Raw genomic sequence first — 26,243 nt, forward strand, 5'->3', positions numbered from 1 at the left:
GGACATGTCTAGAGGCGAGAGAGTGAGTATATTGGTAGAAGGAGGCTGAGGATGGAGGTGCCAGGCAAAAGAGTGAGAGGAAGACCAAAGAGAAGGTTGATGGAAGATGCAGTAGACAGGCTCGGGACAAGCCGAAAGGAAAAGAAGAAGAAGATTGAAGCTTTTTGTTTGATTTTCTTACAAAGTAAATATCGAAACCACAGCTTCTTGATTTTACAGCATTTTTAATTAACAAAATCATTGTGTTTCTGTCATGTTTAATATGTCAGTATTTATAACAAAGTAAAAATATAGTAAGCACATTACCATTTCTTGAGAAATATGTCAAATTATTATTTACTTTAAAAACGCCACAACAACAAAATATTTTATTGATTGAATATTATTTATTTGGACTTTATAGAGAATCCCAGTGAGCCTCAAATTGAGTATAGAAGGTGTTAAAAAATAATATAAAGTTGAGAAGGCTAGTTTACTCTATGTTTCTGTCAACGAATTGACCCCAAATTGAGACGTAAAAATGTTCATTTCTGTGTTGCATCAGACAAAATTATGACTTTTATAAAGAATGCTTTAGTGTCTGTTTCCAATCAGGCTTTGCTATTTTTTCCCCTGTTGTAGTCACATGACCTTTAGACTGACGGAACAAGTGTTGCAGCAATTGCAGCACTTTCATCATAGCTGCTGTAGAAATGTGGAGCCTTTTCCCTTTTTTTCTTTTTTTTAAGCGATATATCTTTGCACTGAACCGAGCGAGGGATTGAGGGCAGAGAGAGAGGAAACCAAAATGCAAGAGGAAGGAGGGGCGGTTTTATTTAAAAGAAACTGGATGGTTGAGAGGATATGGAGACGTGATCTGTGAGATTTACGGGGGAGGAAAGTGAACGTCAACGGTCTGTATTGGTCTTTTCTTTAATTACAATTTTCTTTCAAAATGAAATATATATTTTTTTCAGAGGATAGCGAACCAAATCAGCTACTTCTCTCATGAAGTTTGTGGACATGGATAGAAATTTATTTGGGGTGTGTTTGGAATCGGATAGCGGTCACCTGTGAGAATAGAACAGAAGACCAGAACAGAATCAAATACATTACAATAGAAATAATTTATTGTTATTGTATGGTGCAGATACCATTCAGTTTGGGTGCAACTCCCAGTTTGTATTTTAAGAATTAACACCCCCCCCTCCAAAAAAAAAAAAACCCTATAAAAGCCATGATAAACAATGTTCAATGCAAGTGTGTTAAGAAAAATATTTTAAATGCACAGTAGTACTGGAGTCAATGATCTTGAATGTTCAAAGTACAATGAACCTTGTTTTTTGGGACACATCTGTTGCCAAAGTTTGAATAAATCCAAATTGCACAATAAATAAATAAAAAAGAAAAAATAATTTTTTTTCCCGACACAAATATTTATTTAAAAAAAACGCTTCACAGAGAATAACTACTATGTAGTTTAATATATAACAAACTGACTGACTAAATGAATAGTAAACATCACTTTTATCACTTGATGGGATGTGGAAAAATGGTGGAAATGGAAGAATGTGAATTATGGGTTATTGTTTGGAAGGAGACTCTGACAATCTTAGTTTGCTCTGCTTTCTTTCTCGAATTCTTAATCAAAATTGTTGTTGTTCATGATCAAATGCTGTGTGACGATATGTTCCTCCATCGATCCATCCATCCATCCATCCATCCATCCATCCATCCATCCATCCATCCGTTCATCCCTTATCTACCGCTTTTCTGGGTCAGGTCGTGGGGGAAGTAGCTTCAGCAGGGATAACGAGACTTCCCTTTCCCCAGCCACTTCTTCCAGCTCTTCTGGAGGGATCCCGAGGCGTTCCCAAGCCAGCCGAGAGAGACAGTCTCTCCAGCATGTCCTGGGTCGTCTTCGGGGTCTCCTTCCGGTGGGACATGCCCGGAACACCCCACCAGGGACCTCATCTGGCTCCTCTCAATGCGGAGGAGTAGCGGCTCGACACTAAGGCCTTCCCAGATGACCGAGCTTATCACCCTATCTCTAAGGGAGAGCCCGGACACCCTGCGGAAGAAACTCATTTTGGCCGCATGTATGCGGGATCTTGTTCTTTCGGTTACGACCCACAGCTCATGCCCATAGGTAAGGGTAGGAACGTAGATCGACTGGTAAATTGAGAGCTTCGCCTTTCGACTTAGCTCCTTCTTTACCACAACGAACCGATACAAAGTCCGCATCACTGCAGATGCTGCACTGATCCATCTGTCGATCTCCCGCTCTGTTCTTCCCTCACGCGTGAACAAGACCCCGAGATACTTCAACTCCTCCACTTGGGGAAGGATCTTATCCCCAACCTGGAGAGGGCACGCCACCCTTTTCCGACCGAGGACCATAGTCTCAGATTTGGAGGTGCTGATTGTCATCCCAGCCACCCTAGTCTCCCAATAAAGAGGCACTGTCCTCGATGTGCACGCGATGTTGCAGAGGCGTGTCAACCAGGACAGCCCCACAACATCCAGAGCCTTTAGGAACTCCGGGCGAATCTCATCCATCCCCGGGGCCCTGCCACCAAGGAGTTTTTTAACCACCTCAGTGACCTCAACCCCAGAGATAGAAGAGCCCGCCTCAGAGCATCCAGACTCAGCTTCCTCGTTGGAAGGCATGTTGGTGGAATTGAGGAGGTCTTCGGAGTATTCTTCCCACTGACTCACAACATCCCGAGTTGAGGTCAGCAGCGCCCCGTCCTCACTATACACAGTGTAGATGGTGCACTGCTTCCCCCTACTGAGACGCCGGACAGTGGACCAGAATTTCCTCGAAGCCTAAAGTCATTTTACATGGCCTCACCGAACTCTTCCCACGCAGAGTTTTTGCCTCAGCGACCACCGAAGCTGCATTCCGCATGGCCAGCCAATACCTATCAGCTGCCTCGGGAGTCCCACAGGCCAAAACTGCCTAATAGGACTCCTTCTTCATCTTGACAGCATCCCTCACTGTTGGTGTCCACCAACGTGTTCCTGAGTTGCCGCCATGAAGCCACCGACCACCTTACGGCCACAGCTCTAGTCGGCCGCCTCAGCAATGGAGGCGCGGAACATCATCCACTCAGATTCAATGTCCACCGCCTCCTTCGGGACGTGAGCAAAGTTCTTTCAGTGGTGGGAGTTGAAATTCCTTCTGACAGGGGAATCTGCTAGCCATTCTCAGGAGACCCTCACAATACGTTTGGGCCTGCCACGTTGGACTGGCATCTTCTCCCACCATCGGAGCCAACTCACCACCAGATGGTGATCAGTTGACAGCTCCGCCCCTCTCTTCATCCGAGTGTCCAAGACATGCGGTCGCAAGTTCGATGATACAACCACAAAGTTGATAATCGAACTGTGACCTAGGGTGTCCTGGTGTCAAGTAAACATCTGAACACCCTTATGCCTGGACATGGTATTTATTATGGACAATCCGTGTTGAGCGCAGAAGTCCAATAACAGAACACCACTCGAGTCCTGATCGGGGGGGGCTTCTTCCCAATCACGCCCTTCCAGGTCTCATTGTCAATGCCCTCGTGGGCATTGCAGTCCCCCAGCAGAATGATGGAGTCTCCAGATGGGGCGCTCTCCAGCACTCCCTCTATGGACTCAAAAAAGGGTGGGTACTCTGCACTGCTGTTTGGTGCATAAGCATTGCTTATGCAATAAGGATAATAAGGACCCATCCCCCTAACTTCAGGCAGAGGGAGGCTACCCTCTCATCCACTGAGGTAAACCCCAAAGTACAGGCCCCAAGCTGGGGGGCAATTAGTATACCCACACCTGTCCGGCGTCTCTCCCCCGTGGGCAACCCCAGAGTGGAAGAGAGTCCAACCTCTCTCAAGAGGAGTGGGTCTCCGCCTTTTGCCACCCCCCTGCTCACATTGCACCCGACCCCTACAGCCCCTCTCTCAGGTGGTGAGCCCATTGGAAGGGGGACCCATTTTACCGTTTCGAGCTGTGCCCGATCAAGCCCCATAGGTGCAGGCCCGGCCACCAGGCGCATGCCTTCGACCCCCACCTCCAGGCCTGGCACCAGAGGGGGGCCCCGGTGACCCGCGTCCTGGCAAGGGAAACCAAGATCCAATTTTTGTAGTCATCATAGGGTTTTAGAGTCAAACTTTCTCTGGTCCCTCACCTAAGACCTGTTTGCCATGGCTGACACTTACAGGGTACGTAGCCCCAGACAACTTAGCTCCTACGATCATCGAGACACACAAACCCCTCCACCACGATAAGGTGAGGAGGGGACATGTTCCTAAGCTCTAAAAAGAAAACAAAACCTTGCACCTGCACATGAGACGCTTTGTGTGGGTGTGCCATATGTAAAGAATTTTTTTTTTGCACCTGTTTAAATGCACTTATTTCTTTTAATCATTATTATGCTTTCTAACTATACTCTGTGTGGGGATCGGATTGCATGTTTCACCTGCAAGGAGGTGGTGGTGCTTTGTATGTTGATGCAGTAGACAGAAGGAGAAGAAAAAGCGAAAGAGAAGCTGTTGCTAGTGTTGCTGTGTGTGTATACCTGTAAGCTGTTGTTTTCCAGAGTTTTTCTGCTCTAAAGGCAATAAACTAACGTTTTCCCCACACCACCTGAGGCATCTGTAGTGAGTGGTGTAACATGGGCACTCGATTCCAGGGAGTTTGACCGTACAGCTGATTTTCAAACGTACATAAGAGCAATGGATGTACAAAAACTGGGACATCATGTCGGTAAGAAAAAGAAAATCTCACAAAACCGTGGGCATATGAAAACCAAGGTTCAGCTGAGTACAATGGCGTGATATATGTGCAGTAGTACTAGTAGCAACTACAAGCAGATCTTGTTTTCCCCCATGGAACCTCATGAAGCGCAACCTTTCCTGTGCCCTCTTGATGGGGACCGACGGGTTTCTGGAGCAGAGGAGGTGACCAGGATCACAGTGCCCAGGAAGTGGGCACTGGTGTTCAGGGGAATTTGCAGGACTTAGCGCTAAACCTGTAGGTAGACTCTTGCCCCTCTTGTCAGCCCCACGATCATTTTGTTGTCTAAACACATTACAACATTGTTGCTGGAGTCAGGGGTTCTGCACTCAGTGGTGCAGGGAGGGACTCAATGCATTTGGGGAGACATTCTTCAGTCTCTTGAGAGGAAGAGTGGCAGGATCTCAATGGATGGGTTTCCAATTACGCCATCTTGTGTGTCATAGAGGTCAAAGAACACAGGTGATTGGTGAAGTGTGAAGTTTTTTGGGGGGGTCTAAGGGTGGTGGTGACGTCATTGGAAACCTATCCATTGACTGATTGAGGTCTTTGAGAAGGAAGTCCTTCATGTGAGGGGAGTCAAATCAAGTCAGACAGCTTTCTGGGAAGGATGTCAGGGATGGTTGTGTTGAAGGCTGAGTAGAAGAAGTCAGTCACTCTGTCGTTGATCTCCCGGTGGTGAGAAAAAGTAACTTTTTTCGTTACTTTCAGCAGCTGTCATGTACAGGATATCACTTATCCACAATACAAAAAAAAGCATTACGTCAACCATACTCATTACTTGCTAATGTATGCCACACAAGTTGCAGGATGATATCGTCAACAAGAATCAAATTAAATATTAGTGTTCAAGTACAGTATTTACCTGAATGTAAGAAGAAAAACACAATTTTCAGTACATTGCCGATTGTGTTCTATGAAACTAATTGTGTGTGTGTGTGTGTGTGTGTGTGTGTGTGTGTGTGTGTGTGTGTGCGCGTCTGTATGTGTGTCCGTGTATGATGTACATATTCACGCATACACACATTTAAGGTACAGTGAAGAAAATAATTATTTGAACACCCTGCTGTATTGCAAGATCTCCCACAATCATGGAGGGATCTGAAATTTTCATCGTAGGTGCATCTCCACTGTGAGAGAGATAATCTAAAAAGAAAAATCCAGAAATCACAATGTATGATTTTTTTTAACGTTTTGTGTAATACAGCTGCAAGTAAGTATTTGAACACCTGTCCATCAGCTAGAATTCTGACCATCAAAGACCTGTCAGTCCACCTTTAAAAGTCCACCTCCACTCCATTTATTATCCTGAATCAGATCCACCTGTGTGAGGTCATTAGCTTCGTAAAGACACCTGTCCACCCCATACAATCAGTCAGACTCAAACTTGGAACATGGCCATGACCAAAGAGCTGTCCAAAGACACCAGAGACAAAATTGTACAACTCCACACGGCTGGAAAGGGCCACGAAAAAATTGCCAAGCAACTTGATGAAAAAAGGTCCACTGTTGGAGCAATCATTAGAAAGTGGAAGAAGCTAAACATGATGGTCAGTCTCGATCGGAGTGAAGCCCCATGCAAGATATCACCTCATGGGGTCTCACTGACCTTTAGAAAGGTGAGGAATCAGCTCAGGACTACACGACAGGACTTGGTCAATGACCTGAAAAGAGCTGGGACCACCGTTTCCAAGGTGACTGTTGGTAATACACTAAGACGTCATGGTTTGAAATCATGCATGGCACGGAAGATTCCCCCGCTTTGACCAGCACATGTGAAGGCCCGTCTTAAGTTTGCCATTGACCATTTGTGTCATGCTCCTGGCTACCTGCCCAGGCTGGACGTGGCCAGCCAATTAGTCAGAGCACACCTGCACCGTGTTACAGTTGATGACGCCCAGTATATATAGGACTTGGGGGACGACTTGTCCACCGCTAGATCGTTGTTTTTGATGCTTCATTCCCGCACTCCTGTTTGTCTGACTACTACACTCCGTGTACCGACCCCCGCCTATCCTTGACCCCGCTAGTAAGCCTGCCGCACGAATACTTCTGCCTAGTTTGGACTGCCTACCTGAACACTGACCTTTGACTGAATAAAGGTTTCCTCTGCACCGTCTGTGTGTCTCTGGAGTCGTGCATTTGGGTCCGCCCTCGTGCCTCGTTCGTGACAATTTGGATGAGACCAAAATGGAACTTTTTGGTCATAATGCCACGAACCGTGTTGGGAGGAAGATGAATTATGGGTTCCATCCCAAGAACACCATCCCTATGTTAAGCTTGGGGGTGGTAGCATCATGCTATGGGGGTGTTTTTCTGCACATGGGACAGGACAACTGCACTGTATTAAGGAGAGAATGACTGCGGACATGTATTTTGAGATTTTGGGGAACAACCTCTTCCATCCATCAGAGCATTGAAGATGCGTCGTGGCTGCGTCTTTCAACATGACAATGACCCGAAGCACACAGCCAGGAAAACCAAGGAGTTGCTCCGTTAAGAAGCATAACGAGGTTCTGTCATGTCCTAGCCAGTCTCCAGACCTAAACCCAATAGAAAATCATTGGAAGGAGCTGAAAGTCCATGATTCTCAGCAACAGCCCAGAAACCTGTCTGATCTCAAGAACATCTGTGTGGAGGAGTGGGCCAAAATCCCTCCTGCAGTGTGTGCAAGCCTGGTGAACAACTTCAGGAAATGTTTGATCTCTGTAATTGCAAACAAAGGCTACTGTGTCAAATGTTAACATTGGTTTTCTCAGGTGTTCAAATACTTATTTTTACATAAATCGTTAAGAAATCATACATTGTGATTTCTGGATTTTTCTTTTTAGATTATCTCTCTCACAGTGGACATGCACACATGATGAAAATTTCAGACTCCTCCACGGTTTCTAAGTGGGAGAACTTGCGATATAGCAGGGTGTTCAAATACTTATTTTCTTCACTGTAAGTATGGTAAGTCTAAGTTGTGAAACATTTCTTACCCTCTATGACTGAATGACGATGGCCTACTCCATATAAATAATTAACCCACAATGCACTGTGTGTTTAACACACCAGTTATACTGTATTCTTATTACGTGGGGAAAAAAAAGAGCACAACAGATAAATTCATTTTTTACCAGGGAGATCAAAACTCGTGTGACAAGAGTGAAACTATCAATTTCTTTGCACTTTTATGCGACTGCATCGTCACTGTGCATTGTGTAATAAACTTTCCCAATTACTTTCTTCTACTTACAGAAACGCAAATCTTGGTCTCAGTTAAATGCTGCTGCCCACGCTTGCCCTTTGTCTAAATCACTAACTAAAAAGTAGTATTTAGTGAGAGACCTTGATGATGAAAAGATAACTACTGATGGATTGAACAAGTAATTGTAATCAGAGTACATTTCCAGGGAAAGTAGCACGCTACTTCGCTCCTTAAATGCCGGACTTTTGGGGTAACGCGTTATTTTGTAACTTAATACCAGATCAAAATATTTGTCCTTTATCACTTCCTTTCTTTACTACTTCGATGTACATTTCTCTTTTATCAGGTGTGTGCACAGACTCCATAGGTGTGAGTGACAGAAGCCGGGACCATGCCGGACTTTCGAAACCATTTGAGGGTGCGACGAGGCCTCACCTTCATCACAGGCCTGGTGGAGTGTCTGTGTTTTGCGGGCATTATATTTGGGTGGGCTTCACTCGTCTTTGTCCTCAAGGCAGATGGTTACTTCAACTATCTGTGTGTCAACGCCACAGGAATCAATGGTTCGCAGGTCGTAGGTCAGTTTGCTCTTCCCAACCCCTTTAATCAGTAAAAAGGTACAACATGGGTTTTAACTTTGACTCTCTCAGATTGCAGCGGCCAGGATGAGCAGTTCTCGCTGGTCTTCACCATTGCATCTTTCATGAATAATTTTGTCACAGTGGCGAGTGGTTTTATATTTGACCACTTTGGCACCACGGTGGCTCGGCTCTTGGGAATGTAAGTGCACACTGACATGTCACGTACAGGACCTCGATGGAATGTGATCCATTCAAATAAAATGTTTATAAATGCAGTTGAAGTCACACCAAATTTTATGCATTGTCCCGAAGAGTAATAATTTAAATGAAATTGACGCCTATTACCTAGTATTTGTATTAATATTAGTATTGTGCAATATGCCATGTAAAGATAGAATTGACTGACCGTAAAGGATGTGCTTTAATACATTAGCTTTACAAAATGAACTCACTCGTGAAAATAACATTTGTAATGATACTGTGACATACGAAAATGTAGATACTGAGAAGTATTTAGAGCAAAATTGTGGCGATCTGGTGTCAAATTGGTTTTATTTTTCGTTCGTAGGATGACGTTTACCAGCTTATGAGCTAGTTGGTCACTAGCACTTTTTTTGTCCATGCTTGGAAAGCTTTAGGCTTGAGGCAGTTAACTCTTCCCAGCCCAAACATGGAGGGATGTGGATAGAAGAACATTACTCTAGTTACTAGGATCCATTTTTCAGCTGTGCCTGGTTTCACGCATTCAGTGGACACCGCAGTGCTTGTGAGAGCAGAGACAAAGACTTGTTTTTTAGGGATATTGAAGCCTCATTTTATACACTTCATGATTGTTTTTTTTAATCATTCAAATGAATCGTTCTGTGCTGTGTCAAATCTACACCGATGAATTTTGGTTGAAAAAGAAGCATACAGTAATCATAGAGTACACTAAAGTGGGTATCCACTAAAACTAGTCCTTTGTTGTTGCATTATTTTGATTTATTAACAGCATTCAGTGTTTTGGGATGAAAATCTATCCTTGTGTCACAGCTGGAGTTAAAATTTGTCCATGCTTGAAAAAATTCCCAGGACAGAATTTGAGGGTATCTCTTTAGGTCACTCCACATATTTTGTATTTGAATTAGGTCTAGGCTCTGGCTCAAAGATTCCAACACTTGAATTTATTTGTTTTCGGTCATTGTCATGCTGAACAGTGAAATTCCTCATCGGCTTCAGCTATTTATCCAAGTTATTAAAGATTTGGGCTAAAATGAACTACCTTGAAGCCCAAGCATAATGCTCCCCCAACCATCTAGCGTTCTTCTGGCGATGTCATTGCCTATGAACCTAAAGTTCGATCCCCGATTCACACATTCCCTCACATCACTTTGGGAGACCTGCTGATTTTTTTTTTCTGCAAAAGGGTTGACTTTGTATTGTCGTTATATGAACACGGAGAGGAAAAGGCAGGATGGGAAGCAAGTCAGAGTAGTTTTCGTAAGGAACGCTGGTCTCTATTGAACCAAAACAAATCTTTGTTTTTTTTTTTAGGGATGATAGATATCTGTAAATCAAAACAAAATAACGATAAATACATTGGGAGTTTGAAATATGAGAAAAATGCATATTTGGCTCCAGAATTATCTAAGTTAACAAAAAATAAACTGGCTTGAGGAATGTCCATGTGTTTCCACTAAAACAGGGAGGAAGAAAAATACAGAGCTATGGAATGCAAATAAGTTTTCCCAGCTTTTTACTCAGCCTGGTAGTTGGTGGGATCTCCTGTATTTAATTCTTTGGATGGTTCAAGAAAAGGAAATTAAAGCCAAACAAAAGACCCATTGGTAAGGAGCAAGGATGGAAAATATAGCTCGGTCCACCAGTGTTTACACAATAAATTCTGAAAGCACCGGAAAACGGAGATGCTCGCAATAAAATTATAGTTTTTAGTTCTAAATGGTGAACGAGATGCTAAATCTAGAAATCTCTTTAATTAAAGATGAAGGCCCACAATTTAATCACATATGGTTATTCTTGTTTTGTGAAAAGTCCAAATCTTGAATTGATACTGTTCAAATGTTTTTTTTAAATGATATGTATTTACAGCTTCAAAATGTCTTCCAGTGTTGTCTCTAAGATGTGTGTGTAATTTTGGGATGTCCGGCAATTTTAATGTCTTTATTGTGGGAATTTATTTCAGAGCTTTTCACACTGTGGGTACCTTCATGGTGGCATTCTCAAATTCAGGTAAAAAAAAAAAAAAAACATTTGTTTTAAATATGCCTTGACTGAGCTCTGAAACGGCGGCACAGTGGAGCAGCTGGAAACCGTTGGCCTCCCAGTTCTGAGATCGCGGGCTCAATCCCAGACCCGCCTGTGTAGAGTTTTCTATGTTCTCCCCATGCCTGCGTGGGTTTTCTCCGGGCACTCCAGTTTCCTCCCACATCCCAAAAACAAGCGACATTAATTGAACAAACTAAAATGCCCCAAGGTGTGATTGTGTGTGTGATTGGTTGTTTGTCTCCATGTGCCCTGCGATTGGCTCGCAACCAATTCTGGCTGTACCCTGCGTGTTGCCCGTTAACAGCTGGGATAGGCTCCAGCACTCCTGTGACCCTCGTAAGGATAAGCAGCAGAAAATGGATGGATGAGTTCTGAAAGCAAGTAGGGGAGGATCTTAATTTCTTTTTCTTTTTACCATCAGCTCTGTCCATCCTGCTTTTCCCAGCACTCTCCTTTATAGCTGTGGGCGGAATCATGTTGCTCATCACCAATATGCAGGTACGTCTCAACTGCGAGGGTATCTTTCAAATAATGTTTCTCCAAACTTTATGAAGCCAAGGCACATATTTGACGTGAGAAAATCTCATGGCATACTGCCCAAAGAAAGTCACAAGGTATTTACTGTGTGTAGTGAAATATTTCTAATCTCGCCTCAATTTACTCCCCAATTGACAGTGTGAAATCTGCGCCTGTTTAGTTAATCGAAAAGATATTTTGTTGTATGAATAGCAATCAGGCGGCACAGTGGTAAAATGGTTACAGCGTCTGCCTCACAGTTCTGAGGATGGGTGCTCAAATCCTGGACACACCCGTGTGGAGTTTACATGCTCTCCCCATAGCTGCGCAGGTTTTTGGCAGGCGCTCTGGTTTTCCTCCACATACCAAAAACATGCAACATTAATTGGACACTCTAAATTGCCCCTGGGTGTGATTGTGAGTGTGACTGCCGCCTGTCTCCACGTGCCCTGCGATTGGCTGGCAATCAGTTCAGGGTGTACGTTACCTCCTGCTCGTTGACAGCTTGGCTCCAGCACTCCTGCAATCCTCGTGAGGATGAGCGGCTCAGAAAATGGAAGGATGAATAGCAAGTTCACACACGCAGGTTAAGTGTACCTTCAGTGATCTAGCGGAAGAGTATTTGTGTTCTGCCGCCTCTATAGGCCGCTGGCATCGATAGAGCGAGTGAACAAAAATGCATCTTTTGTAGAAGATAAATTACATTTTCCAACCAGTAAAGTGACATTGGAAAATTTACTGCAGCACACCTGAGAATCTTTGCTTTCAAGCACATTCTTCCATTCAAGCAGCGCAAATTTCAGCTATCACAAGGCCTTTTACTCTGTGTTTTGCAGACATGTTTATTTTTTAAAAAACATTGTCCCACAACAGACTTTAATTAATGACAGACCTCCTTGTGCCTAAAGCTTGTGAGCCCATGAAGTAAAACAACTCCCACGCAAAAATTCCCAGTCTCTTTTATGTTTAAATAGAAATACTCTCTGACATATTTTCACATACGGAACGGAGTATTAAGTCCAGCCTTAGAAACCAAAATCTACACTGTGAGATTTAAGTTATAATCTTTTGAGGATAAAGGCGGAAATAGTTTGGCACCGCAACATTATTGTTAAGAACTTGTGTAAACATTTCTGTCTGTTGCTTGGAATTGGCCGTCGCTGTGGACAACCTCCGACATGAGTCACCGTTCTCATGAAGTAGTCCCCAATAATTAATAGCAATTATTCTCATTGTTCCTGTAAAAAATACTCCAGTAAAGTGTAACTTGAGGATAGACATTGCTCATCTTTTACCTTCGTAAAGGTACAAGAATCTAAAAAATATTTAAAAAAATTCTTTGAACTATATCATGTTATTCTCACAACATGACAACTTCAATGTAAGTCTACTTTTGTTTCTTTTCATCGTGGTCCTCTTACTGTTACGTACATACAGTCCACTCAAGAAAACATTGTTTTATTTACTTTAGACATCCTCGAAACAATGAAGAGAATGAGGCCTATAAGACCAAATGAACTCTTAAAAAAGGGCAACTTGCGGCCCAAACAGAAAGAACCTACCGCACATTTTTCTGAATCCTTTCACCAATGCGGGGCATTGGTGAGAGAGAGGGCTTACTGAAGGCGCCAATAAATTGTCACGACCCATCAAAATGGAGGTAAAATCCAAACGCAGGAGTACACGGGAGTCGCAGAGGTAATTCGGGAAAAAAGTTTATTGTTCCACAGTCGGGGATCGGGCAGGCAGTCAGGTGCAGCAGCGGTAGTCAGGGCACCATCGTGGCGCCATCACCACCTCCTCCTGGACAGCAACGTGAGGCGGCTGGGGAACGATCGTCACCTCCTCGACGGGAACGTATGGGCGTGCCAGTCACCGGAGCAGGAACAGGGGGCGACCGTGGACCGGTCGCCGACGAAGCAGGAGCGTGGAGGGGCCGCGGACCGGTCACCACCGGTACTCCTGGACACGGACGAGAAGCGGCTGTGGAGACGTCGCCACTTCCTGGACAGCAACCTGAGGTGGTGGCGGATTGGTCTCCACTGCCACGTGAGCTCTACTCGGCAGCAGATCAGTGGCCATCGCCGCGTGAGCCTGCAGTGAAACAGCCAAAACTGCGACGTGGGCGTGGCGAGGTGGCGGATCCGTTCCCACAGCGACGTGGGAATGGCGAGGTGGCGGATCCGTTCCCACTGCAATGTGTGCTTGGCTTGGTAGCGAATCAGTTGCCACTGCCGTGTGAGCAAAAGTCAGTAACGAGTCAGTCGAAACTGCAACGTGGGCGTGTCTTGGCAGCAGATCCGTTGCAACAGCGACATTAGCCTTGCTTGGTAGCGGATTCGTAGCTACTGCAGCGTGAACCTGAGTCAGCAGCGAATCTGTAGCAGTTGCGACTTCAGCGTAGCTCGGCTGGTTCTCTAATCCTTGCCGGACCTGGGCCGTGAGGACCGCCAGTTCGGCCCTCTGCCTCTTTATCTCCGCCCGCATTTCGCGGTAGAACACCTCATGATTTGGCGGCCTCTCCTCCCTCTGGATTGGAAGCTTCGCCACCAGCTGCAGGTCTGCTGGTTTCACCGTTGCCAGTGAGGAGTGGTGGACGGGGACGACATCTTTGTTGCTGCGCAGCGGGAGGCACACGGGGGCGCCCGGCCTGGACGTCTCCTCTGGCCGCCACACGGAGAACCCGGGTAGATGGCCAAGCGAGTTCCCTCAAATGGGTTGGAGGACTCGGACCTACCAGGCGAAAACGCTCAGGAGCTGGAAACGTGGGGAGGTGAAACAGACTGACTGGGATTAAAGATCGGGCGAAGAGATTCATAGTCGAAATAATCCCAGTCATAGTCAGGCAGCCGGTCATATAAATCACGGTCCTCCTCGTAGTCCGAAAAATCAGAGTCCAACAGAATGTGAGGTGCTGGACGGGGTCGTGGTTGGGACGTATTCATAGCTTGCCAGTGGAGCTTGTGACACAAATCGGACAGGCTTGGTCCTCCGGCAGTTGGTCTACATTGCGTCGGTCTTTCTTGCTGGGTCCTGTTTTGGCCAGATTGTTCTGTCACAACCCATTGAGACGGAGATAGGACTCAAATGCAGGAGTACACAGGAGATGCAGAGGTAATTCAGGAAAAACGTTTATTGTTCCACGGTCGGGGATCGGGCAGGCAGTCAGGTGCAGTAGCGGTAGTCAGGACGTCGGGCGTAGAGAGCAGGTCAGCGGGCAGGCAGGAGTCGGTACATGGGAGATCGATCAAAGCAGGCAGGAGTATCAAAGGAGTAAGGCTTACGGGGTTGGTCTGAGGACAGGCAGAGGTCGGTACACACGAGAATACGATCAGAGATACGGGAGTGCTGGAACGGGGCATGAACCACAGCGATCTGGCGCCGGACCAGTCGTCCCCAAGGTCCTATATACCCCGGGGCCAATTAGCCAGCATGAGACGCAGGTGTGTGCCTCCCAATCAGTGCGGCAACCCGCACAAGCCAGGGCTGGACCGGCAGGACTATGACATAAATCTGCTATGTTGCTTATCTTATAAAACAAAGCCACCAGTCAAGTCACATATAGCACATTGTGATTAAACCTCCTCCTCCTGAAGGTGGGAAACCTTTTCGGGACCCGCCGTTCGACCGTCATCACTCTCTACAATGGGGCCTTTGACTCGTCCTCAGCCCTCTTCTTAGTCATCAAGGTGAGTCTCTGTGTAAAAAATGACCCTAGTTGGCCAAATGACAGAATTTATCCAAACCTAAATAAAAAAAAAAAAAAAACACTGATGTGGATCTTTCCTTTGTCCTGTGTAGTTGGTATACGAGTCTGGGATCTCTCTCCATGCCTGCTTCCTGTTCTTGTCTGTCTGTAGCATCATTCATGTGCTCAGGACATTCTTCCTGTTTCCCAGAACCTTCATTCCATACCCACTGCCTGATCACTACTCATACGGGTATGACCACGAAAGATGCGTCATCTTACATTGATGTACTGTATCTCCAAAATAGCTATTTATTCTGAGTAATTACAAATAAATGACAGTAAATTCATGTCCGTCTGAATCTGTATTGTGACCTCAGGCTCTCCTGCAGCAAATTATCTGCTGCCAAGCGCTCTATGAATGTGAGATCAGAGAAGAACACAGAGACGGAGCAGTTTTCAAGTGAGCCACCAGCCAAACAAGGTCAGTCTGCAACTACAAATTCACACTTTTCTGACCCTGATGAAAGATGTATCACTTGTCACCTAGGCTTTCCATTTAAAATCTCTGCGATGAAGTAAAGTATCAACTGGTACCTGTACTCCCTTGTTGATGGCACCGAAAGAACAGCAAACCTAACACCAAAAAACCTGGTTTGCAGCTCGAAACAGTTCAGCAGCTTCCAAGGAAGGCAGTTGCACAGCTCTAGTTATGTAAATGGAAATAAATAAGGGTTACATCAGTGCAAAAATCATGTACCTCATACAACATGAACAGTCATATATAGAACCAAAATATGTACTTCAGATCAATCACAGGCTCATGAAATCCATTAAAATGGTAACCCAGGTTTCCACTGTATTTACTCTTCAGCATTTATCACTGACTACTCAGAGGCAAATACTGGAAATCCAATGAAGCGATGGCAAAGGAGTCGCTTAGAAGAACAAGCAAGCGGAGCCAACGCAAGTGAAGGCAGATGTGTGGCTGCCCACGTTTTTAAAGGGCAACCAAACATCCTCCCATCCTTTTTTTGTTTCTAAATACTTTACATTAAAGGGTGACTGTCATGAAATACATGATTTTTAAGATCTTATTAATCAAAAAACGGCAACCAACATGGACCCATGCGTTTTTTTTTCACCACAAAACATGATTTTGACGTATACAGCTTTTTGTAACTCCTGCTATGAAAATCCTCTCGAGGGATTTGTTTTCGAGGAGAAGCAGGAAGTGACGTATATACTGTAGCAGGACTGCCCTGAAGTGGACTCGTTTGTTGCTTGAATACTCGGAAGGATGGATTTACTTGACTATTATGGAACCTGATTTCACATACTTTTCCATTTTTGTACTCATTCATTCATTGTCCGGCTTCTTTCTGTGGTGTGTCAAATTTACAAGTCATATCAGTTTTGTTGCATTTAAATTCATCAATAACGTTTTAAAAATAGGACATTAAGTGTGGCGGCAAGGTGGAGCAGCTGGAAAGTGTTGACCTCACTCACCTCAACTCTGTGTGGAGTTTGCATGTTCTATCCGTGCTTACTTGGGATTTCTCCGGGCACTCCAGTTTCCTCCCACATCCCAAAAACATGCAACATTAATTGGACACTCTAAATTGCCCCTAGGTGTGATTGTGACTGTGACTGTTCTCTGTCTCCATGTGCCCTGCAATTGGCTGACATCCAGTTCAGGGTGTACCCTGCCTCCTGCCTGATGACAGCTGGGATAGGCTCCAGCACTCCCATGACCCTCGTGAGGATAAGCAGCTCAGAAAATGGATGGATGAAATTAATCCTTCTGCCATATTTTGTGGTCAACTTTGACATTTTATGCATGATCACTGAAGAATTGTAAAATATGTGTTGTGATTTCGATGTATAAGATCTAACCTTAAAAAAAACAACTGTAGGTCTGTTGAACTTTTTTATCACGCAGTTTTAATCTTGAGGCAATTATTTTCTAATGGTTTCACAATCTCTTGTCTCTCACAGAGAAAACGTTACGCGAATGTGTTCTGTCCAGATTATTCATATGGCATGTAATCTGGTTGTCAGTAATCCAACTGAGACATTATCTCTTCATTGGCACACTCAACTCCACGCTGCAGAAGCTCACAAATGGGGAGCCTTCACTCGGTAAGACCATAATTCACCATGTCAACATTACAGCGAAATGTAACCGTAATGTCTCTTGCAAACATGCCTCCATGGATATTAATCTTACGGAGAGATTTTAATTGTTACAGAAAGACAGATTCTATAAACTGCCATAATGAGGGTGGCCGTAATCTCATTTGAACATTTTTAATCTAAATACAGAATATCATGAATTTTTGTCCTTTTGTTGGCAGTGAGCCAGTACATCAACGCATTTGCCTTCACCCAACTGTGCGGAGTGTTATGTGCTCCCTGGAATGGCCTCATCATGGACAGAAACAAGTGCAAACCCCGGGCGGAAGGTAATGAGCCACAAACACATTTGACTGTATTTTTACCAGGAAGAAATTGAAAATTAACCAATGGAAACAACACTAGAGAGAAGCGACTCTGTGGAACATTCATCTTGGGTCAAAGTAGAACCCACTGAACAAATAGTGTCTGGCCATAAAAAAAGAAGAGATGATCTGGCTTGAATTTAGCAGATCATGGGAACACACTTGTTTACATCCATCCATCTATCCATCCATCCATTTTCATTGCCGCTTATCCTAACAAGGGACGCAGGAAGTGCTGGTGCCTATCCCAGCTGTTAACGGGCAGGAGGCAGGGTACACCCTGAACTGGTTGCCAGCCGATCGCAGGGCACATCGAAACAAACAACCACACTCACAATCACACCTTGGGGCAATTCATAGTGTCCAATTAATGTTGCATGTTTTTGGGATTTGGGAGGAAACCGAAGTGCCTGGAGAAAATTCACGCAGGCATGGGGAGAACATGCAAACTCCACACAGACGGGTCCGGGATTGAACCCAGGACCATAGAAATGAGAGGCCAACGCTTTTCCAGCTGTGTCACCGTGCCGCACTTTTTTATGTATTATGGATAAATAGAATAGAGAGAGGCGGCACGGTGAAGCAGTTGTAAAGCGTTGGCCTCAGAGTTCTGAGGACTGGGGTTCAAATCCAGGTCCCACCTACAGTATGTGGAGTTTGCATGTTCTCCCCATGTCTGTGTGGGTTTTCTCCCGGCACTACGGTTTCCACCCACACCCCAAAAACATGCATCCATTGGAGACTCTAAATTGCCCTTAAGTGTGATCGTGAGTGCGACTATTGTCCGTCTCCATGTGCCCTGCAATTGGCTGGCAACCAATTCAGGGTGTACCCTGGCTCCTGTAAGCCTGGGTTGGATCCAATACTCCCGCAACCCTGGTGAGGATAAGTGGCTCAGAAAATGGATGTATAATCTAGCCTGCCAGCTAACACTACAGCAGCTCGATAACGCACTACCCATTTCACAGACATCTGTGCACAGTTAATCTAAGCATCAGAAACGTCATTTAATTGGCCAGTCCCCTCAACGGTCATGTTAACTCTGTCTAAATTTCCAACAAGTCAGTTTTTCCAATTAATTTACCAAGAAATTTACCATATGTAACATCTTTTCGACTGATGTCTCACACATAGAAGCTGCAGTGGTGGAAAAGAAGGTTTAAAATGTGATTCAAACCATTTCCCCTGTTTTCTGAATTGATTGTTGTTTTTTAAGTAACAAAAGTTGTTGACTTGTGGTGCCATCGGAGCTATTGGCTCGCGGAAGTACGTGTGATGACAGGGTGAAAAGATCTATTCAGTAAAACCGGGTGCATACCACAGTCTTCCATTATAGCTCGGATGTACCATACTACTACATCTGTGTGAAAAACAGAAAATTAAAAGAAGACTTCAGACACCAAGTCCGATGGCAGAATACTGGTGAGACGACTTGCATGATAAAAATGGTCGAAACAATGTTGTTTCGACCATTTTTTACATAAGTGAGTTGTTCTAATCAAGTGTGTTATAAGATAACCACTAAGTTTATAGTCATAAGATAAACACATATCAAACTCACTGATAACGAGAGAAAAGGGGTTACATTCGCTGTCGAGTTAATTATTGGACTCTGAAGCACTGGCCATGTGGTCTGGTGAGTTCAGACTGACACTGTTCCAGAGAAAATTTAATTAAGACATCTGTCATAATTGGCACCTCCAGTACAAGCTTGTGAGAGCGACAAGTTCACACCAGAGTTATGTGAAGTCCAAAATGTTTTTCCAAGCAGGAGTTTTTTTCCTTGATCACCCTAACCCTTGCAATTCATAGTGAAAATATTTTACACGGAGTGTGAGACAAAATTTGCACACAAGTGGACTACCAGAGTTCAAACCCTTGGCACCATAGAGAATCTTTGGAATACCCTTGTAAAGGATGCCACTTGCCTATCATTAGTGTGCTACATCAATGAATGAACTCAAGAGAGAGACTAGAACAAAACAATGACAAAACAGTTGTAGAAGATGACATAACACAGGCATTTGCTTTTGCTGTTTCTGTATGACTGATGGCGTTATGCAACTGCAGACTTTGATGGACATGGCCGACTGTCAACACGGCCAAAAGGCATGAAGCCTGTTCCTTGGCCTGTTGGGACATTATCAAGATCAAGCTCATTTTATATATATATATATATATATATATATATATATATATATGAATTCCTCACTGCATTTGACAGCGTACACCAGATTGCTTTTCTGCGTGTGTGGTGTCTGGTCATTGGGGTGGAGCATGGAGCAGCCTCTGTCGCATGGTGTTACAGGGTATAAAGTGTACAAAAATGCTGTGCTCTTTAAAAATACTTCTGAGTTTCAGACAGATGATATACATGGGGAATCAAAACATTATGTCTGCTACTCCTCTTCCTCATCCACCTTGCTCCTGTCCCTTCTGAAATTATATGCATCTGGGGTGACCACAGGTTTTGAGGGCCTCCCTCATGTGTCTATCCTTGGTCTGCCGACTGGTCAGGACATAATCACTCCTGTGTGCATTCTCTTCGATAATGCAAAGTTTGTGATCCTGAAGGTGCTATAAGTCAAAGGTATTGGAAGTATTGCTCAGTGTCTGGAGGTTTTCTGCAAACCCCAACATGGAGGTCCCCTTTCGTCTCCATTGTGGACATCACAGCTCATTAAAGGCAACGTTTTGTCTTTGACATCCTTATGTCTGAACTTAATGTTATTCTCCAATGTCCACAGAAGTATGCCTGGATCAGACAACAAAACAAATTTGGTCTTTGCACTTTGTCAGACTACCGCCATAAAATCTTGCCTTATCTCAGTCACACAGAATTACCCTATAGATAAGTCATCCTATAGTTTACACTAGTCACGAAGCACCGATGCACATGATCATCATGTTAAACCTAACCAAAAGTAAATATAGTACACTGGAGAGGGGGACAGCAGGAGATTTAAGATTACTCATTAGATACAAGTAAATATACATTTGGTTTCTTTAGTTTGGGTACTACGCTAAATAAAAAGTAAAGATTGGTTGCAGTTGATTAAGGTATAGTAAATGCTGTAATTTTCACCTTTTCTCAAAAATTATATAAGTTTACCAGATTTCATGTGCAACCAATGTACGTGTTAAAATGTAATAAATTCAAAGTTCTTTTTTGTGTGCAGAGACATTATGAAATTACTTCACTGCTAAGCAATACCCTCAATAAAATTTAACATTGAGAAATCATTTGAGAGGTAGATATAAGGTCATGTAGCCTGGACATGAGCATGAAATTACTTTATCTTTCAATAATGAATATGTGTAACATACGCTGACAGATAAAATAATGATTCCTTTGTGTTGGTTTTACAAGCATTAGTTCAGTCAGGAGAAGAGGAAATATATTTATCACCTTTTAATTGTTCACCTGATGCACATGTTCAAATTAAGCGAATTCAAAGGACTTTTCTTTCAGTGTATGGCCAGCTAAAACACTTATCATATTTTGAGATATCCTGCATCCTTCCAATTGGACAGCATACTGTGCTAATGTTCAGAGGTACTGTATAAGAGTTTTCACGCATTGTCGTGGAAGCTGCAAAACTTAGGGCAAGGGTGCAGACTGCAACAAATGTATTCAGCATAGCTTGAAGTATGGTACCTATTGCCCATTTCCATCTTTGGAGGGGAACCAGAGTACAGCCATTTTTTCCACCAAGAACTTACGAGCCACAGTATTCTGGCGACAACCTCACCAGTCCTATCTAATATAAATGGACCAGTTTACCTTTAATGGGTCCAGCAAATTATCTTCAGCCTTTGGTCCAATTTGCAAACAAGCATCGTCCCGAGAGCAATAGGTTTGCTGGTAGCTTGTCAATGAAATTTTAATTACTATTTTTATCATTTGTTTTTGTGTGTAGGTATGAGTGAACAAGAGGCAGACCTAAATTCTTCAGTTCTTTCTCTCTTCCTGACATCACTTATGGCATTGGTGTTCTCAGTTTGTGCTGCTACGCCGTTCCTACCACTTCAGTACATTACCTTCATAATGCAAGTGCTCAATCGCTCCTTCCTCTATGGTGGCAATGCAGCATTTCTCAGTGTGGCGTAAGTAAACTTCCACACAAAAGTTCAACAATATCACCTTTAATACCTCTGCTAAGTCAGACAGCTCAGTGACATGTTTGTTTTGAGTCCCATTTGTTGATACAGTTTAGTGAGCAGGTTTGGCACATTATTGTTTTTTGTGCATTTTGAGACCCAACGGGTCTCTGCCCCTACCAAAGAACACTATCCCTGCAGTCTTATTCATTCCATATGAACCAGAAAGCCTACCGTCATGGAGACAGAGATGCAAACAAACAATAGTGCCGTGCAATTTTATTATCAGAGGAGTTTCTGTGCCATACAGTCCACTCACTGCGTAATGACGTCTGCCGTTAACCCGAGCCGGGCCTCCAGAGCGTGGGCATTATGTGTTGCCTCTCCTCCTCCTCCCACAGATGGGCAGCGTGGTGGACGACTGGTTACCACATCTGCCTCACAGTTCTGAGGACCGGGGTTCAAATTTCAGCCCCATTGGTGTGGAGTTTTCACGTTCCCCCTGTGCTTACACGGGTTTTCTTCAGCTACTCGAGTTTAAAAAAAAAAAAATGCATGGTATGTTGATTGAAGTCTCTGAATTGCTGGTATGTATGAATGTGAGTGCGAGTAGTTGCTTAGATGTGCCCTGCGAATGGCTGCCGACTGTTCAAGGTGAACTCCGTCTCTCACCTGGCAGTGGCTGGGATAGAATCCAGTATACCAGTGACCCTAGTGATGATAAGTGGTACAGAAAATGGATGGATGGGTTCAATATTTGAAAGACTACAGACTTAACATCAAGCTAATTGAAACCCTCGATAGGATGGGTAAAACACAAAAGTTCATAGCGAAGATGGTTAGCCATTCACAGAGTGGTATGTCAAAGCATATCATTGGAAAGTCTTGTGGAAGGACAACATGCAGCAGGAGAAGATAGAGATGATTGTGGGCTTCAGTGGATTATCATACACGGAAGATTCAAGAATCTAGTAGAGAGCTAGAAAGAGTGTAATGAGACAGGAGTCACATCTTGAAAAACCACCACATATAGACGCATCTAGGAGATGGGCTACAGCTGTTGGGTTCCTTGGGTCACGTCACTTCTGAGCCTGAGCCAACATAGGAAGCGTCTCAACTGTGCCAGGGAGAAGAAGGACTAGACTCTTGGCCAGTGGTCCAGTGTCATCTTTTCAGAAGAAAGTAAAATGTGCCTTTCATTCAGCAATCGGGATCCAAGGATTTGGAGGACGACGTGTGAAAAACAGAACCCAAGGTGCTTGAGGTCCAGTGTGAAATTTCCACAGTCCTCAGTCGTAATTTGGAGTGCAATTCCCATTGTAGGTGTTGGTAAACTGCTTTCTTAAACCCAAGTTCACTGGAACAGTCTGCTCGAATGTTTCAAAGGATTTTACGATTTCTTCTGCTGAGGATGTGTGTGGAGATGCGGATTTCATCTTCCAGAAAGACCTGGTCCCTGCCCACACTGCCAGAAGCACCAAAACCTGGTTTGATACTCATGCCATCACAGTGCTTGATTGGCCAGCCAACTCGTGCTATCAGAACCCCATTGAGAATCTACACAGTATCAGATTTGTTTAATAATCGACCCATCAATCCATTTTCTAAGCCATTATCCTATCCTCACGAGGGTCTTGGGAGTACTGGAACCAACCCCAGCTGTCATCGGGCAGGAGGCAGGGTACACCTTGAACTGGTTGCCAGCCATTTGCAGGGCACATGGAGACAGACAAGTCACACTCACAACCACACCTAGGGGCAATTTAGAGTATCCAAACAATGCATGTTTTGGGGATGTGGGCGCAAACCAGAGTGCCCGGAGAAAACCCATGCAGCCACAGGGAGAACATAGAATGTCCACACGTCGGGCATGTGATCAACAAGCACTACCTTTGTGATCAACTGGTCAATCACTTTTGATGCATTGAGCACCCCGGTTTTAGTTTTTGCTCTGTATGCATTGTATGCGGTGAACAAAATAAGTATTTGAACACCCTGCTAAATTGCAAGTTCTCCCACTTAGAAATGATGAAGGGGTCTGAAATTTTCATTGGAGGTGCATGTCCACTGTGAGAGAGAACCTAAAAAGAAAAATCCAGAAATCACAATGTAGGGTTTTTTTAACGATGTATTTGTGTGATACAGCTGCAAATAAGTATTTGAATACTACAATTACAACAATACTACAGCTACAATTCTGACCCTCAAAGAGCTGTTAGTCCGCCTTTAAAAGTTCACCTCCACTCCATGTATTATCCTGAATCAGATGCACCTCTGTGAGGTTGTTAGCTGCATAAAGATACCCGTCCACCTCATACAACCAGTAAGACTTGAACTTGTAACTTGGCCAAGACCAAAGACACCAGAGACAAAATTGTACAACTCCACACGGCTGGAAAGGGCTACGGAGAAATTGCCAAGCAGCTTGGTGAAAAAAGGTCCACTGTTGGAGCAATCATTAGAAAATGGAAGAAGCTAAACATGACAGTCAGTCTCAATCGGAGTGGAGTCCCATGCAAGATATCACCTCGTGGGGTCTCAATGATCCTTCGAAAGGTGAGGAATCAGCCCAGGACTACACGACAGGACTTTGTCAATGACCTGAAAAAACAGCGGAGTCATGGGAGAAATGTTTGTGGTCAGATGTGACCCAAATGGAACGTTTTGGTGATAATTCCTTGAACCGTGTTTGGAGGGAGACGAATGGTGAGTTCCATCCCAAGAACACCATCCCTACTGTGAAGCATGGGGATAGTAGCGTCATGTTTTGGGGGTGTTTTCTGCACATGGGACAGGACGACTGTACTGTATGAAGGAGATGATTATTGCGGCCAGGTATTGTGAGATTTTGGGGAACAACGCCTTTCCCTGAGTCAGTGGATTGAAGATTGGTCGTGGCTGGGTCTTTCAACATGACAATGACCTGAAGCACACAGTCAGGAAAACAAGAGGAGGATATCAAAGTTCTGACATGGCCTAGCCAGTCTCCAGACCTAAACCCAATAGAAAATCTTTGGAGGGAGCTGAAACTCCGTATTTCTCAGTGAGAGACCAGAAACCTGTCTGATCTAGAAAAGATCTGTGTGGAGGAGTGGGCCAAAATCCCTCCTGTGTGCAAACAAACATATACACCTACAATGAAAATTTCAGAGCCCTCCATGATTTCTAAGTGGGAGAACTTGCAATATAGCAGGGTATTCAAATATTTATTTTCTTCACTGTATGTACTGCCTTCATCATATTTATACCATGTGAACTTTTGTGTTGTGACTTGCTATGCTTGTAGTTTCCCATCGTGCCACTTTGGGAAGCTGTATGGCCTCATCATGGCTGTGTCGGCAGTCTTCTCTTTGCTGCAGTATGCCTGCTTTGCTTTGGTAAAATCATTCCTGCACGGAGATCCTTTATATGTGAGTAGATAATTACTTGAATATTCAAAATCTTTTGAAACTGCCGTGAGAAGTTCCTTCTCACAGATTCTTCGCCATGTGTCTTCAGGTGAACATCACTCTGACGCTGGTCATCTTGCTCGCCTTCATCCACCCTTTGTCTGTTTTTTTGCACTGTCGACGTCTTGTATCACAGCGAGCAAAAAGCCACCTTTAATAGCAGTAAAAAGAGTAATTTTTCTCAATATTAGTAATGACATTGACACAGTAACATCAAAGTTCTTTGGTACTTTTGTATTCTTTTTATTTTTCATATTGTTCTAATTTATGTTTTTTTTGTGCGCTGTCATTAACATCAGAGCGGCTGCGTGTACTAACGTTTTTATTTTATGAATATATTTATCATGTATCACGGCTTTTGGCCCCCTTATGTTAACTTTGCATACATTGTTTTTAACTGGAAGAAATGTACAGTGAAGAAACTAAGTATTTGATCACTCTGCTATATTGAAAGTTCTTCCACTTAGAAATCATGTAGGGGTCGAAATTTGTGAGAGATTTATAAGAGAGATAATCGAAGAAAAATCCAGCAAGCACAATTTTAACGATTTATTTGTGTGATACAGCTGCAAATAGGCATTTGAACACTTGAGAAAAGCAATGTTAATATTTGGTACAGTAGCCTTTGTTTGCAATTATAGAGGTTAAACGTTTCCTGTGATTTTTCACCAGGTTTGCACACACTGCAGGATGGATTTTGGCCCACTCCTCCACACAGATCTTCTCTAGCTCAGACAGGTTTCTGGTCTCTGCCTGAGAAACACAGCGTTTCAGCTCCCTCCAAAGATTTTCTATTGGGTTTCGGTCTGGAGACTGGCTAGGCCACGACAGAACCTTGATATGCTTCTTACGGAGCCACTCCTTAGTTATCCTGGCTGTGTGCTTCAGGTCATTGTCATGTTGAAAGACCCAGCCACGACCAATCTTCAATCTTCCTCTTCCTCCAAACACGGTTAGTGGGATTATGACCAAAAGGTTCCATTTTGGTCTCATCTGACCACAAAGCTTTCTCCCATGACTCCTCTATATCATCCAAATGGTCATTGGCAAACTCAAGACAGGTCTTGACATGTGCTAGTTTAAGCAGGGGAACATTCCATGCTGTGCATGATTCCAAACCATGACATCTTAGTGTATTACCAACAGTCACCTTGGAAACGGTGGTCCCAACTCTTTTAAGATTATTGACCA

The 26,243-nt window shown here is 44.0% G+C and overlaps 1 protein-coding gene across 5 annotated transcripts; it reads left to right on the forward strand.

The window, feature by feature from the left end:
• The first annotated feature begins 756 nt into the window (after positions 1–756).
• slc43a3b (solute carrier family 43 member 3b) lies at positions 757–25,242 on the forward strand. Of its 5 annotated transcripts, none has more exons than XM_061834471.1 (13): positions 757–893; positions 8,298–8,529; positions 8,602–8,731; positions 10,715–10,761; positions 11,219–11,295; positions 14,910–15,002; positions 15,115–15,254; positions 15,382–15,485; positions 17,000–17,143; positions 17,359–17,466; positions 21,423–21,609; positions 24,890–25,013; positions 25,102–25,242. In XM_061834471.1, exons 2-13 carry the CDS (start codon positions 8,343–8,345, stop codon positions 25,207–25,209), a joined length of 1,449 nt encoding a protein of 482 aa, XP_061690455.1. In that variant the 5' UTR covers positions 757–893; positions 8,298–8,342; the 3' UTR covers positions 25,210–25,242. The 5 variants fall into 5 exon arrangements, with proteins under 5 accessions (XP_061690455.1, XP_061690458.1, XP_061690457.1 ...); XM_061834474.1 differs by lacking the exon at positions 757–893 and adding an exon at positions 4,034–4,184 and having other exon boundaries at positions 21,504–21,609; XM_061834473.1 differs by lacking the exon at positions 757–893 and adding an exon at positions 4,034–4,184 and having other exon boundaries at positions 17,063–17,143.
• Positions 25,243–26,243: the final 1,001 nt, after the last annotated feature.

Source organism: Syngnathoides biaculeatus, chromosome 11 (assembly GCF_019802595.1).
Source record: "Syngnathoides biaculeatus isolate LvHL_M chromosome 11, ASM1980259v1, whole genome shotgun sequence".
NCBI classification, from domain to species: domain Eukaryota; kingdom Metazoa; phylum Chordata; class Actinopteri; order Syngnathiformes; family Syngnathidae; genus Syngnathoides; species Syngnathoides biaculeatus.